This window comes from Nyctereutes procyonoides, unplaced genomic scaffold (assembly GCF_905146905.1).
Source record: "Nyctereutes procyonoides isolate TBG_1078 unplaced genomic scaffold, NYPRO_anot_genome, whole genome shotgun sequence".
Lineage (NCBI taxonomy): Eukaryota > Metazoa > Chordata > Mammalia > Carnivora > Canidae > Nyctereutes > Nyctereutes procyonoides.
In genome coordinates, this window is record NW_026575051.1 from 67,456,928 (window position 1) to 67,472,406 (window position 15,479).

The 15,479-nt window shown below is 45.8% G+C and overlaps 1 protein-coding gene across 3 annotated transcripts in view; it reads right to left on the reverse strand.

The window, feature by feature from the left end:
• Window positions 1-3,479, reverse strand: part of CDK19 (cyclin dependent kinase 19) — a 163,299-nt gene extending 159,820 nt beyond the window's left edge. Inside the window, exons 1-2 of one of the 3 annotated variants that reach the window (XM_055330484.1) lie at window positions 3,407-3,479; window positions 3,186-3,295 (exon numbers count right to left, since the gene is read on the reverse strand). Coding sequence is in view for 1 of the 3 variants with exons in the window: in XM_055330483.1 (XP_055186458.1) it covers window positions 3,186-3,313 (128 nt within the window). In the remaining 2 variants the exon portion in view is untranslated. Of the gene's footprint in view, window positions 1-3,185; window positions 3,377-3,406 lie in introns of those variants that run through there. The other 2 variants (XM_055330485.1, XM_055330483.1) reach the window with 2 other exon arrangements.
• Window positions 3,480-15,479: the final 12,000 nt, after the last annotated feature.

Genomic DNA, 15,479 nt, shown 5'->3' on the forward strand with positions numbered 1-15,479 from the left:
CTAGAAATATTCTGAACTTGTTTCTCAAGAATAACTTTTAAGCCTAATTTTAATTAAAAAGGATGGTTGGGTCAAAAGATTCTCTTTCTCCAAAACAAAAAGAACAAGTAATATTATTATTAAAAGTGAAAAACCCAAATGTAATCTTTCGTTTCCACTCTGTTATAAACTTATGTGGTACAACTGACATAGCCTAAGGTAAAATCATATTTTGATGGAAATATTCTAAGGTTTTTTAAGGTGTAGAGTAGTTATAAACTACAAGCAGAGATTTTTCTAGTGATGTTTGGGGTTACATTCTTCCAGTGTTTCTCTGAAAGATCTGAATGATTTTTTGGTTACATAATAATATGTCATATACAGAATAATTTCTCTTTAATGAACCATGTCATTTTTTTTCTTGTTCCATAAGATAGCATTCTACATTTTTTCTGAATTAACCAAAATAAATTCTGTCAAGAGCTAACCTGTAATGGACCATGATCAGAGTGTAAAATCCTTTACTAACGCAAATCTGCATCACAGCTTAGAACCATCACTAAAAACTTTGTTCTTTCAAATCGCTTGTATCACTGAACATAAAACTAATCCTACCAACCCACAAGAGATGTGTTTACTGTAAAACCTCAAATCTCAACTACACCTTTGACCCAAGAAAACCTGCCTTTATAATGACTTTTCTTATAACCAATACGGTGATATCAACTAATGGTTTCAGATCCTAAAAGTTTCTTTAAAAAGCGTATTTTGAAGATACACAAACTGATCTTATTCTATTTGAGAAACTTTATTAATTCTGCTCAAACAAATTTCACTCAAGAAGAAAAGTGTAGTCGAATCAAAAACTTTATTAGAGGGGAAAAATATTTAAAAAAAAAAGAACAATGAGAAGCAGGAATTAAATTTATCTGTTTTTTGGTTGTGGCCCATGCTATCAAAAAATACAATTCAAAAGCAGAATCCTCAATTTTTCTCACAAGTTACCTACTGAAAGGAAGCTATTTTTAACAACAAAAATGAAAATACATCTTAGAAATTCCAGATCAAGTGCATCACAACGTAAGCACGAGGAGTATGAAAAACACACAAGGTGGGATTCGTTTTGTAACGCCAGTGTCCAACTAGGAAAACTAGATGTGCTCTCCCCCAAGTGCATCTGTTAAGATTCCTTACAGGGACACCAGGAGAACAAGCAGAGCTAATATTCCAGAAGCAAAATACAAGTTAATCATAGTGCCTCACAGTCCAAGATATCAATTCAAGGACGACACCTGGCAATTAACTGAAAGAACCGTGAGTTAAGTCACAACTGAACGCCACGGGGCTCGGCCGGTTCAGAAGGCAAAACCTAAACGCGGCTCACGATCCTCTCTTCGCACGTGTGCAGCACCTCGTGAGGCCCACGACGCTCTAGGGCGAAACGGCGGGTAAGGTCGCGCTCCGCGGGCTCCCCGGCACCTGCGCACGGCCCCCGCCTGCTCCCGCCCCGGCCCCCCCACACCAGCTGCAGCGACGGCAACAGGCAGGTGCGCAGGACGAGACGCAGCGCCGCCAGTCCCACTAACGTCGCCGCGGCCGATCCTCCCTTCCTTCAGGGATGTCCCGTTACGAGCCTACACACTCTCTCCTCCGCGTGGCTTCTGACAGCCTTGGGAATCTAGGCGGGAGGGCTCGAGAGGCGTTCCCGGGCTCCCGGCTCCGGGGGAGGGGAATCCCCGCCAGGGTGGGCGGAGGGGAGGCCAAGGGTTTACACCGACCCTCCTCGCCGCCGGGAGCTGGTGCCTCCGGCCCTGCAGCCCGCGCCCGGCTTCCCTACAGGACCAAGGACAGGCGCTGTCAATACTTTCTCCAACTCGCCTTCTCCTAAGACGGCGATCCATGGACGCTTCTAAGAGGTGTTACCACGGGTCGCCCTCAACTCCCCGGGAGAACAAGAGATTCAGGCCCGCCTTCCGTCCTGGCCCATCCAGGTGCTCGGGAGCCCCCAGCGCGCAGTCATTCGGCCAGGGGGGCGCAGGGGAGGACCTCAGGATGCCCCAGATTGGGGTGGGGAGGACCTCAGGATGCCCCAGGTGCGGGTGGGGAGGACCTCAGGATGCCCCAGGTGCGGGTGGGGAGGACCTCAGGATGCCCCAGATTGGGGTGGGGAGGACCTCAGGATGCCCCAGGTGCGTGTGGAGAGGACCTCAGGATGCCCCAGGTGCGGGTGGGGAGGACCTCAGGATGCCCCAGGTGCGGGTGGGGAGGACCTCAGGATGCCCCAGGTGCGGGTGGGGAGGACCTCAGGATGCCCCAGGTGCGGGTGGGGAGGACCTCAGGATGCCCCAGGTCGGGGTGCGGAGGACCTCAGGATGCCCAAGGTCGGGGTGCGGAGGACCTCAGGATGCCCAAGGTCGGGGTGCGGAGGACCTCAGGATGCCCCAGGTCGGGGTGCGGAGGACCTCAGGATGCCCAAGGTCGCGGGGGGTGAGGGGTGGGGGGACGAGTTAGGGAACTAGGCGAAGTTCCGCCGGTAAAGCGCGGCTGGTCTCCCGGGAAGTCCCACCTTGGAGGGGAGGCGCGGAATTCACAAGGTGCAAAGGCGGAATCGGCGGGGGGAGGATGGATCCAGAAGTCGGCGGGTGTAGACAGGGGCTGCGCCCAGAGCCGGGAGGCTGCCCGGGCCCCCAGCGCTCGGCCGCGCCGCCGGCTCCCCGGCTGGGTTTCAAACCGCCGCCCCCGGGGAGGCGCTCAGCCGATTGGAAGTTCCGCCACGACCGTCACCGGCCCAGGGCCGGAGCGGCAACTCCTCGACGAAGCTCTCCCGGCGCTCCGCGTGCCCCCCCGCCCGCCCCCGAGAGCAGACCCCGCCAACTCCACCTCCGCCCGAGGTGCCCCCTCGAGTCCCCGCCGCCAGCCCGGGGCGCGCGGGGGGCGCCCTCGGGGACGGGACCGGCGCCCCCCGACCGGGCTGCGCCGCGGGAGTCCGCGGGGCGCGACGGGGCCGCGCGGGGCGGAGGGTGCAGGGTGGAGGGTGGGGGGGGCAGCTCCCGCGCCCCCCAGTCCGCGCCGGGACGCGCGGCCCCGCGCCCCCCGCCGCCTCGCCCCCCGGGAGCGGCCCGCCCCGGCTCCGACCCAGCCGCCCCGCGCGGTCGCGGGCAGGGCGAGGACCCGGGCGAGCCCGCTCCCCCCGCCCCTGCTCTTACCCATCTTTCCGCCTCGCCTTGTAGACGTGCCCGTAGGTGCCGCGTCCCACTTTGCACCCTTCGTACTCAAACAAATCCTCCACCCGCTCCCGCTCCGCCGCCAGCTTCGCCTTGAAATCATAATCCATTGTCTGCTTTCCCCATAGAGGCACCGGGACGCGGGGGCCGCCGCCGCTCAGTCCCTCCTCCTCCTCCTCCTCCCCCCGCGCCCGCCGCTCCACTTCTCCAACAGCCGCCTCTCGGGCGCGCGCGCGCCGCCCGCCGCCCCGCGGTCCGCCTTCAGCAAGGGACTCCTCGGCGGCCGCGGCAGCCACCTCCTCCTCCACCACCACCTCCTCCTCCTCCTCCTCCTCCTCCTCCTCGGCGGCGGCGGCGGCGGCGGCTCCCGCAGGCAGCCCCAGTCCCGCCTCCCCCCTTCATTTCCTTGTTTTGGAACCTGGTGGGCCGCGCCGCGGCTTCCTCGAGCTCATTAACGAACCATCCCGCCCACCCCGAGGTCGCGGGGGCTCCTGGGAAATGTAGTTCCGGGGGCCCCAACAGCAACCGAGTTTTGCCAGCAGAAGAAATACAACACCCAGGCTGCTTTGGGCCGCCACAGCCCCGCCCCCCGCGAGGCGGGCACGCCTGCGCACTGCGGCCGCCCCCCCCCCTCAGGTAGCGCCGGACTGCCAGTTCCTGTGAAGGTGGGGAGCTTCAAGTTGCCGTATTCTTTCTGCGAGTCTGTGGGGGAGCTGATGGAAAAAAGGCCCTTGTGGTGTAGAGGAAGGTACTCCACTATCACTGCCCCGGGCGAGAGGGAGAGCGGAAAGTATGTAACAAGTGCTCGGCTCAGGAGTTTGCGCCGGCGGTTAGAGAGGCGAGGACTGTGGTTAGAGCAGTTGTGCTGCCAGACTGTTTTTCGTGGCGATTGGTCCGCTCGTTGCCCCGCCCCCCTCCGCCGCTCATTGGCTGAGACTAGAGAATGACGTCCTCGTCGGTGCGTGGGTATCCCCGGGCTTTGGCTCCTTTCCCGCTCTTGATTGGTAATTGGGTGTGCTCGGTTGTTCTGATAGGTCCATCTTTTTTCTTTACGATGCAAAAACCGTATTTCAAAAGCTGAACCCTCAGCGGTTTCCTAGGGCTGGCGTCGGTCTGCGGAGAACTTCTGAGCCCCGGCAGCCAATCATCCTTTTCCTGGCGCTCGAGTCATGGTCTCCTCCTACCATATGCGGTTCCCACAGCCAAGCTTTGGGCCATCTGTCTAAGGACAATTCAAGTGCCAGGAGGATGCATCGTCTTAAAAACAGGCATCAGGTTTGCATTGTAAAAGATGTTGTTTTTTTTACGGTCTGTGCATAATGGTGACGTTCTCCAAGGATGTCTGAAAAAGTGTCCTTAAGGTGAATATGGATTCATTTAATTCCTGCGTCCTTAGGATGCTTGGGATACGATTTTATGCGTGATTGGTGCTAGGATAAGAATAATATACCACATTTAGTGGGAGCACAAAGGAAGAATTGGTCCCCTTTATCTAAAGTGGTAAGGAAAGTTAGTAGTGACACCCCCCCACCCCCCACCCCCACCCACCTGCTAGGTTTGGGAAGAAACCTGGAAAACTTGGGAGTGGGGGATGGAGATCATTGATTTACTACAAGAGTAAATTTCTTAGGGAACTTTCTCAGATCTTGAAGTCAATCAAAACGTATCTGAAAATCTTAGTTTCTCTTATGTCCAGGAACCAGGGTTAGTGCTGGAGATACCAGATGAAAACTGGTCTTTTTCCATCAGGGGAGCTAAAACCTATTGGAGAAATAAACACGCAAGCAAATTAAAAATAAATGGTGTGGGTACGAAGAGCAATGATAGACTAGGAAGACTTCTGGGGGGTCAGGCCAGGCTTCACAGGGAGGTCAGTTTGAGCCCAAATTTAAAGAACCTTATGAAAAAAATAAAAAAATAAAGAACCTTATGTGAAGGGCAAGTAGGCTAGTAGCAGGAAATTATTTAAGGAAGGATGGCAGATACCATGTATCATGATAGAGCATGACATATTCTGAGAAATGCAACTAGCTTGAATGTTAGAGATTAAAGCAGGGAAAGGGGATATCTAAAAAGAGATTGGACAGATAAGCAGGTCAAATTATGAAGAGCAGCGTGTGTGTGTGTGTGTGTGTGTGTGTGTGTGTGTCAAATAGAGGTTTCAGATTTCGTCATTTTATAGGTAATAGGAAGCCATTTAAGACTTTTGAGCTAAGGAGCATTATAATCAGTATCGTATATTGAAAACCTTCTGACAAGTGTTAAGGATAGATTGGAGGAAGGTGAGAATAGTAAAGAAGCTCTTGCCTTGGGGTTCCTGGCTGTCTCCCCAAGTTGGTAAGCACATGACTATTGATTTCAGGGTCTTGAGTTCAAGCCCCATGTTCAGTGTGGAGACTATTTTTTAAAAAGGAAGAAGAGGGATCCCTGGGTGGCGCAGCGGTTTAGCGCCTGCCTTTGGCCCAGGGCGTGATCCTGGAGACCCGGGATCGAATCCCACGTCGGGCTCCCGGTGCATGGGGCCTGCTTCTCCCTCTGCCTATGTCTCTGTCTCTGCCTCTCTCTCTGTGTGACTATCCTAAATAAATAAAAAAAAAAATTTAAAAAGGAAGAAGAAGCTATTGCCTTAATACTTATAAAATACAGGGATCTAAAGCATAGAGTGGCAGTGCCGATCATGAGAAAACGACAGATACCAGAATTATTTATGAATCAAATTCAACAGAACCTAGTGATTAATTGAATGTGGGTTTAAGGGAGAGAGAATAATCCAAAATGACTTCCAGGGTTTTGACTTTAATGATAAGGTAAATTCAGGAATAAGAGCAATTTTTAAGAGAAAAATTATGAGTTTGGCCGGAGTACATTGAATCTGAAGTGCGTGTGGGGCATCAAGATAGAAATAACAAGTAAATTGAATTTAAATAAAACATTTTTTTAAAGTACAAGTAAGCAGATGAATATTTTTTAAATCTTTTCTTTTAAGATTTTATTTATTTATTCGAGACACAGAGAGAGAGAGAGAGAGAGAGGCAGAGACACAGGCAGAGGGAGAAGCAGGCTCCACACAGGGAGCCCGACATGGGACTCAATCCTGGGTCTCCAGGATCACGCCCTGGGCATGAAGGTGGCGCCAAACCGCTAAGCCACCAGGGCTGCCCAGCAGATGAATATTTTTACCTGCCAACAAGAAGTCTGGCCTACATGTTTAGATTTGAAAATATATTGAGTTTTGCATTCATTTTATCCTCAAAATATCCCTATCAGATTTGTTGATTTATTATTCTTATTTTACATATGAACAAACAGCTAGCAAATTGTAGAGCTAGGGCTTAATGAGTATGTACTTGGGAATAAATGGAAAGTGGGAAAATGTTTAAGTAAAAAATCAAATATAGATTCTAAAAAGGCTAACTGAAAAAAAATCAAAAAGGTTGACCACACCCTGTGTTACTAAGAATATGAGGAAATAGTCTTCTACATTGCTAGTGGAAGTACACATTCACAAAATATATACATTAGATTTTGATCAATCAAAATTACAAAGTAGTTTCAAAAAAAAATTACACAGTAGTACCACTCTCTGTGGTAAATGCTATGATGTGCCTGCCAAAATGGCTAAAGTATGGCACATCCATCAGTGGATTATTATGCAGCCCCAAAAATAATATGAAGGCTATAAAATATTCCCCTCAGATCTTTTCCCTGCAAGGAGGCTCCATCTGCTAAGCCCTGAATCTACCACTGTATTTGCAGTGAGGCCACACTCCCCATGGACTGCTCCCTACCGATGATTGAGCATAGCAGGATATTCAGACAGGTCCATTCCTGCAGGATGCAGGATTCTTCTGATGTGTGACTTTGTATTAAGGAATCCCCAGGTTTAAGCCTGTCTGAAACTTTCTTAGAACTATGTTGCAGTCTGAGTCACTGCCTACCCCAACCCTCCTAATTCCCCTCCCTTCATGGGGCTCAGATCAGCATCACTATCTGATTTGTCTCCAGCTCCCTCCTTTTTCTCCCTCACAGGCATTTCCTCCAGTAAGTCTCTTGCATGTCTAATCCCATCTTGGCATCTGCTTTTGAGAACACTTTAACAATGAGGAAATTGTTTAGGCACTGATATAAAAAGACCTCCAAGATACTTTTTTAACAAAAAAAGCAAGAATCAGAGGAGTATCTATAGTATGCTAAACTTTTCCTACAAAGGGAAAAATGCGTATTTGTTTATACATGCACAGACTGATCTCTAAAGACAACAGGAAACCATTTGCTCAGGGAAGGTAAATGGCTTGAGAATCAAGGGTAGGAGGGAGAATCTGTACTGTATGCCTTTTTGAATTTTGATTCATGAAATGCCCTTTCAAAAGGTGAAAAAATAAAATTTAAATGAAAAAAAAAGTAGAAGTGTCTGGATGGCCCAGTCGATTAAGTGGCCAACTCTTGATTTTGGCTCAGGTCATGCTCCCTGAGTTGTGAGATCAGCCCCACCTAGAGCCCCATCTTGGATTCCCTGCTTGGCAGGGAGTTGGCTTGAGATTCTCTCCCTCTGCCCCTCCCCCCTGACTTGTGCGTACACTCTCTGGATCAAAAAAAATCTTAAAAAAAAAAAAAAGGTAGGAGTTTGGTTAAGAAAGGAAAAAGATACAATTGAACCTACCATAGTCAAGAGAAGTTTGGTTTTGTTATTAGTTTGTTTTTTAATAGGAGGGAGAGGCTTTTCATATTCTGAGGGGAAAGAACTGGTGAAGGAAGAAAAGGTGAAAACGTAGGCAATATTGGGGTTAAAATATGGACCTGCTAGGGGATAAAATCCAAACAGAGGTAGTTTCACACGGAAAGGGAGAAATCTTCAGAATGTGAGTGGGGACAGTAAGCCTGAGCCCACATGAAGGAAAGAGAATCGAAGAACTGAGAGACCCCTAACCTCATTATAATAAAAGCAATAACTACTATATGACATGGGAAGCATGATCAGATGCAGAGGGGAAAAAAAGCAGTGGAGCTTGAGCAGGGGTCTTGAAGAAGGAATGATGGTTTTGGCATGTTTTTTTTGGCAAGTAAGCAGGGTGACAATGAAAGCTAACATTTACTGAATCCTAGGCATTTTATATACATTAGCTAATATGATCCTTAAAACCATTCTAGAAGATACCTCGAAAATATGTATTATCTTCAGTTTACAGATAAAAAAAAAAAAAAAAACACCCGAGGCTCTAGGAAGATAAATTATGGTTAGTGATAGGATTTAACCCCAGGTTTCTATGACACTAGAGGACAATAATGTCAAGTATTAACCGGGCCATTTATCAAGATCAAATGATCCTATTGAGATATTCCATCCTCTTTGTCTTAAACTCTACTTTGTATATGATAAAATTGCTACCTCTACTTTCTCTTTATTTTTGGTTTATATCAGTCATCTGTTTCTGCTTTCTCAGTGCATGGAAGAGTCATAAGGCTCATTAAATGAGAGAATGCAGCATTGCCACAGCTATTGAGATGTTCATTGTCTCGGTATGTTAAAGAGGCCTTCCTTCCCTTTGCTCTTCCTCTTAAACAGCAACAGTTCTCTGGCCAATCAGATTTCAGAGTATTAATTGCCATGTAAATACCTGTAACTCTTCTGGGAGGTATATACAGACTACTTAAACATTGATTGAAAGTCTGAGAACAAAGCTCCATTTAATAAGGATGGTCTAAGCTAAAAAGCCAGTGAGGTTACAGATTCTGGTATCTTTAGTACACAGTCAGTGTCAGGGAAGCTGAGGAAGAAGAATGGGAGACAATGGGTTAAGAATCAGACCTCTTGGAGTGCCTGGGTGACTCAGTCAGTTGAACATCCAACAGACCTCTTGGAGTGCCTGGGTGACTCAGTCAGTTGAACATCCGACTCTTGATTTTTGGCTCAGGTCATGATCTCAGGGTCATGAGATCGAGCCCTGGGTCAGGTTCTGCATTCAGTGTAGAATCTGTTTGAGATTCTCTTTATCTCCCTCCGTTTGCCCCTACCCCTGCTTGCATGCATAGGCCAAATAAATAAACAAACAAACAAATGAAAAAAAGAAGAATCAGAACTCTTCCTGCTAGATGAGGGTGTAGACCAAACCAAGGGAGGCATGCCCACCTTCTGCTTGACAGGGCGTGGGAAGAGCTGTATGCCACTATCAGTTTAAGACTACTGTTAAAAATTGCCACAGACTGGGTTGCTTAAAAAACAATTTATCCTTTCACAGTTCTAGAATACAGAAAGCAAGGGATAGTGGGGTTGGTTCCTTCTGGGAGAATCTGCTGCATACCCCCCTCTAGTTTCTGGTGGTTGTCAGTAGTCCTTAGCTTTCCTTGGCTTGACAACTCCAATCTCTGCCTCTGTCTTCACATGGCTATCTTCCATCTGTGTCTGTGTCCAAATTCCTCTCTTCCTGAAAGGACATTAGTCATATTGGATTTAGGCCCCACCCTAATCCTCACTGTACAAATTACAATCTCATTGTAACTTTTATATGTGGAGGCCGAGAAAAATTAAGGCCATCCCACCTAAAGTTTAGCATTAGCACAAGTACAGCCATCTTAGGCCCCTGTGAATAAGAGCTGAACTTTATGGGAAAAACTGCAGAATGTCCTCAATGTCCTCGGCAGGTAATCCCATATCAGAAAGACAACAGAGCCCATGCCCGTGGTAGAAAGTCCCATCTTAGAATGAGAACAGAGCTCAATGCCCTTAAAAGCCCCATATAAAAATGTAAACAGAACTTGAGAAATTCTTCCATCCCTTCTGAAAATCCCCTAGACCAGCCTATAAAAAACCCAGCTGTAACCCACTTTGGGGTCCAAGTCCCTGCTCTGCTGTGTCGGGTATACTTGGACCCAAGCTCGAGCTTGTAAATAAGCCCTCGTGTGTTTGCATCAGTGTCGGCTCCTTGGTGGTTTCTCGGATTCGCAATCTTGGGCACAACATTATACATTTATAAAGATCTTATTTCTGGGGACACCTGGGTGGCTCAGTGGTTGAGCATCTGCCTTCTACCCAAAAGGTGATCCCGGAGTTCTGGGATCAAGTCCCACAGCGGGCTCCCAGCATGGAGCCTGCTTCTCCCTCTGCCTGTGTTTCTGCCTCTCTCTCTATGTCTTTCATGAATAAATAAAAACATTTATTAGAAAAATAATTAAATACTAAAATTAAAAATTATTATTAAATATTTAATATATTTTTTTAAAATCTTATTTTTTTTAAGATTTACTTATTTATTTATGATAGTCACACACACACACAGAGAGAGAGAGAGAGAGAGGCAGAGACACAGGCAGAGGGAGAAGCAGGCTCCATGCACCGGGAGCCCGACATGGGATTCGATCCCGGGTCTCCAGGATCACGCCCTGGGCCAAAGGCAGGCACCAAACCGCTGTGCCACCCAGGGATCCCCAAAAAATCTTCTTTCTTTCTTTTTTTTTTTTTTGTTTGTTTGTTTTTTGTTTTTTTTTTTTTCTGAATAAGATATATTCTTAAGTTCCAGGTAGGCGTGAATTTGGGGGGAACACTATTCAACCAGGAACCATGCTCAGTTTTAACTGTCACTAAATGAGGGGCCATCCTGGAAAAAGGAAGAAAATTTTTCTTCATCTACACAACATTCAGTGGGAATGAGGGGGAATTTTTGGCATCCCCAGACTGGGCTTGTTTAGGGTTTTTTGTTTTTTGGTTTTTTTTTTTTTTTTTTTTAGATTTTAGTAATTCATGAGAGAGGCAGAGACTTAGGCAGAGGGTGAACCAGGCTCCCTGCGGGGAGTGTGATGCAGAACTCAATCCCAGGACTCCAGGATCACAACCTGAGCTGAAGGCAGATGCTCAACTACTGAGGCATCCAGGTGCCCCTCAGCCTGGGCTTTCTTTTTTATATTTTTCTTTTCATAAAGGAGAGTCTACCTACAAGAATATTATTTTTTTTAAGATTTTATTTATTAATTCATGAGAGAGAGAGGCAGAGACATAAGCAGAGGGAGAAGCAGGCTCCATGCAGGGAGCCTGAGGTGGGACTTAATCCGGGACTCCAGGATCACGCCCTGGGCCAAAGGCAGAGGCTAAACCGATGAGCCACCCAGGTGTCCCTAGAATCTTATTAAAACACTCCCTTTCCATCTTTTAGCTGTATTTCTCTGCCTTAATGAAAAAAACATGTCATGGTAAATGAATCTGATCTGTAAAAGTAGCCCAGCTAGCTCACTTGGTAAAGCATGCGACTCCTGATCTCAGGAATTCAGAGTCATGAGTTCAAGCCCCATGTTGGGCATGAAGCCTACTTAAAAAAAAAAAAAAAAAAAAAAAGGCCTTGTAAACAGATTAAAGTCTTCTTGTTCTTTTTATTGTCACTTTTTAGTAGATCAAGTATGGGAAAATATAGGATTCTTCAAATATACAATTAACTACAGTGTGCCACAAAATAGCAATGAAGTAGGTCTATTGAGCTGATGCTTCTTTCAAAGAGAGCCGAGAACACTTTTTTTTTTTTTTTTAATTCAAAAAAGAAAAAAATTCCAAGTAGGAGGAAAACTTCATAGTACCTTATTTGTCTTTTTGGTTTATTGTGTTTTCAGGAAAACAAAGAGGAAAATAAATAGAAAGTCCACAAATAAGACTTTGCCAGCTGTCCTTTCATTCTTTAAACTTCTTAGCCCCAAGACAGCATAAATTGTTCTCTGACATCTGAATGTAGTCTGCCCTGGCATCTGAACAAATAATAATAATAATAATCACACATAAATTAATAAGGCCTAAATCATATGCCAAAAAGGAATTTGAAACGTTTGGTCTAAAAAACTGAGTTCATTTGACAAGTAGAGAACCACAGTGAAAGAAAAAACTGAGGGTCAGCTATTTGTTCAAGTCAGAAGGAAAGGTAGGTGTGCCCCACTTTCAATGGATTAGTCACCAGGAGAACTGAGCTGTAAATCTGGCAAATCAGGTTCAATGCATATGTGATAGAAGGAGTGAGCAAAATCATGACTATTTTTAAATGGTTATACCCTTAATCATGACCAGTTATAAGCTATGTGAAAGTCAAATTTGAATATGGAGATAAACTCTCTCTTACCATAGTCTGCTCTAAGTCAGGGAAGTTTATTGAAGAGATTTATCAAGATGTTTCCTCATGGTTCAAAGCTCAACTCAGGGTCATATTTAAGAACTCTTGCCTGGCTCCTCAGACTAGATTGGGTGCCCTTCTACATGTTGGTAACACCTGTGAGACCTTTACATGTAAGCATGTCACATTTACCTATCTTTCTTCCCAGACAGGCTGTGAGTTCCTCAGTGAGCAATGATTAGATTGGTTGCTTTCCAAACTATATGTTTATTTTTTGGCTGAATATAGAATTCCAAGTTGAAAATGAATTTTCCTCAGAACCCCGAAGCATAACCCCACTAATTTCTAAAGTCAGTGGCTCAACTGTATTAGAAATCTGTTTTGCATCCTATTTTTAAGACTTATGTATTTGAGGGCAGCCCTGGGGGCTCAGCAGTTTAGTGCTGCCTTGAGCCCAGGGCCTAATCCTGGATCTCTTTCTCTCTCTCTCTCTTTCTCTCTCTCTCTCTCTCTGTCTCTTATGGATAAATAAATAAATAATCTAAAAAAAAAAAGCCTCAAGAGCTTTGTTACATATATCTTTAAAAAAAAAAAGACATGTATTTGAGAGAGTGAGAGCATGCACATTAGCATGGCAGGAGCGAGGGAGGGCAGTGCAGAGGGAGGGAGGAGGGGCAGAGGGAGAGGAAGACAGTCTTCAAGCAGACGCCCCACTGAGCATGGAGCCACACACTGCTGATCCCATTACCATAAGATCATGACCTAAGCTGAAATCAAGAGTTGGACACTCAACCTACTAAGCCAACCAGGTCCCCCCCCCCAACCAAAAAATATTTTATTTTTAAGTAATCTCTACAACCAACATGGGGCCTGAACTTAGAACCCTGAGCTCAAGAGTTGCATGCTCTACTGACTGAGCCAGCCAGGTGCTAGGATCTATTCTTTAATCTTGGAAATAGAATCTTTTAAGATGTGTCTGAGTGTGAGTATTCTGAATTCATTTTGCTCTTTTATTTTCCTTTCTCCTCTTCACTGCTGTTACATCACCACTCCTTTATGCACCCTTTTGAGGACTCTCATTGACTCTCATGTTGGACTTGATTGATTTTTTTTAACTAATCTGTACATCCAACATGGGGCTCAAACTCATAACCTTACAATCAAGAGTTGTAAGCTCTTTTGATTGAGCCAGCCAGATGGTCATCTTAGATTGATTCTTAATGCCTCTTAATCAGTTCTTTATTTCTCTGTCCTCTGAGGAGCTAACACTTATACTAACTTAGCATTTCCCCTCTCTAAGAGAACAGCACTCCTGTTTTTGGCTTAGTGATAAATGTCTAATGCCTTTGGTCGGACAGTATTTTGCCCATATGAAGAATGGAGCAGATAAGGGAAGGTCAGCTGTTCTATATGCAGTTCTTCAAATAACATCCCATCTCTAAAATCTATTGCTGCATTTCCTTGTATGCCAATTCTAGCAGCCCCCACACTTAGAGATTTGTGGCAGACAACCTGCATCTCTCCAACCTCATTGGGGCCTGCAGCTTCCTCATTCTTTGTGTCAGAATAGTCTCATGTATTTAGGGGCACCTGGGTGGCTTAGTTGGTTAAGAGTCTGCCTTTACCTCAGCTCATAATCCTGGGGTCCTGGGATGGAGTCCCACGTCAGGCTCCCTGCTCAGCAAGGAATCTGCTTCTCCCTCTCCCTCTGCCTGCTGCTCCCTCTGCTTGTGCTCTCGCTCTCTCAAATAAATAAATAAAATCTTTCTTAAAAAAAAAAAAAGTTTTTAGGGACACCTGGCTTGCTCAGGCAGTGGAGCATGCAACTCTTGATCTCAGGGCTGAGGGCTGTAAGTTTGAGCCCTATGGTGGGTTTAGAGATTACTTAAAAATAAATTTAAAAAAAAATAAGAAATATGCTAGAAGCTCATTCTCAGCTCTCTCCACTACTACTTTATTCACTCTTTGTGCTTCTGAATCTCTATTTCAGTGATGTCTCAAGAGGGGTAGGAAGTGGGGGAAGAAAAGAGGGACAGGAAGGAAACACATTCACCACCCCCATCTTTAACTAGAAGCAAGCGTCATAGTACAAGGGCAAAGGCTATGTCTATTTTATTTACCAATAAGGAACCAATGCCTAGCAGTTTATAGTATTCTATATCCACTTAATAATTTCTTAAATAAAAGAATCTTCAGGTGCCCAAAGAGTTTATCCTCCTTTTATATGATTATCTGCAGTAGCCAAGTGAACGTGACAGGAGAATTGGATGTAGCACTCAGCTTTTTGTTTGTTTGTTTTTTGTGTTTCTAATAAACTTTTTTTTTCTTAGATTTTATTTATTTATTCATGAGAGACTCAGAGAGAGAGACAGAGACACAGAGGGATAAGCAGGTTCCATGCAGGGAGCCCGACGTAGGACTCATCCTGGGTCTCCAGGATCATGCCCTGGGCTGAAGGCAGCACTAAACCGCTGGGCCACCCAGGCTGCCCTAGACTTTGTTTTTTGTTTTTTTTTTTTTAATTAATTAATTTATTTATGATAGTCACACACAGAGAGAGAGAGAGAGAGAGGCAGAGACATAGGCAGAGGGAGAAGCAGGCTCCATGCACCGGGAGCCCCATGAGGGATTCGATCCCGGGTCTCCAGGATCGCACCCTGGGCCAAAGGCAGGCGCCAAACCGCTGTGCCACCCAAGGATCCCTAGACTTTGTTTTTTAAAGCAGTTCTAGATTCACAGCAAAATTGAAAAGAAGGAACAGAGATTTCCCATGTACTTTCTGTCCCTACAAATGTGTGGCCTTCTCCATTATCACAGGATATAAAACTAGTTTTAAGGATGCAAATATATCTAGAGAAATTAAAGATGATTTTATCAACAATGAAAAAGAGTGCTTCAGGTAGCCCAATTTTATTTTATTTAACGATTTATTTATTTATTTTAGAGGGGGGAGGGACAGAGGGAGAGAATCTCTAAGCAGATTCCCCACTGAACATGGAGCTGGCTGTGGGGCTTGATCCCACCACCGATGAGATCATGACCTGAGCCAAACTAAAAGTCTGGCGCTCAACTGCTGAGCTACCCAGGCGTCCCTTTTCTTAAGATTTTATTTATTTGAAAGAGAGAGAGGACAAGCAGGGAGGAGGAGCAGAGGAAAAGAGAGAAGGAAGCTCACTGCTGAGCAGGGAACCCAACG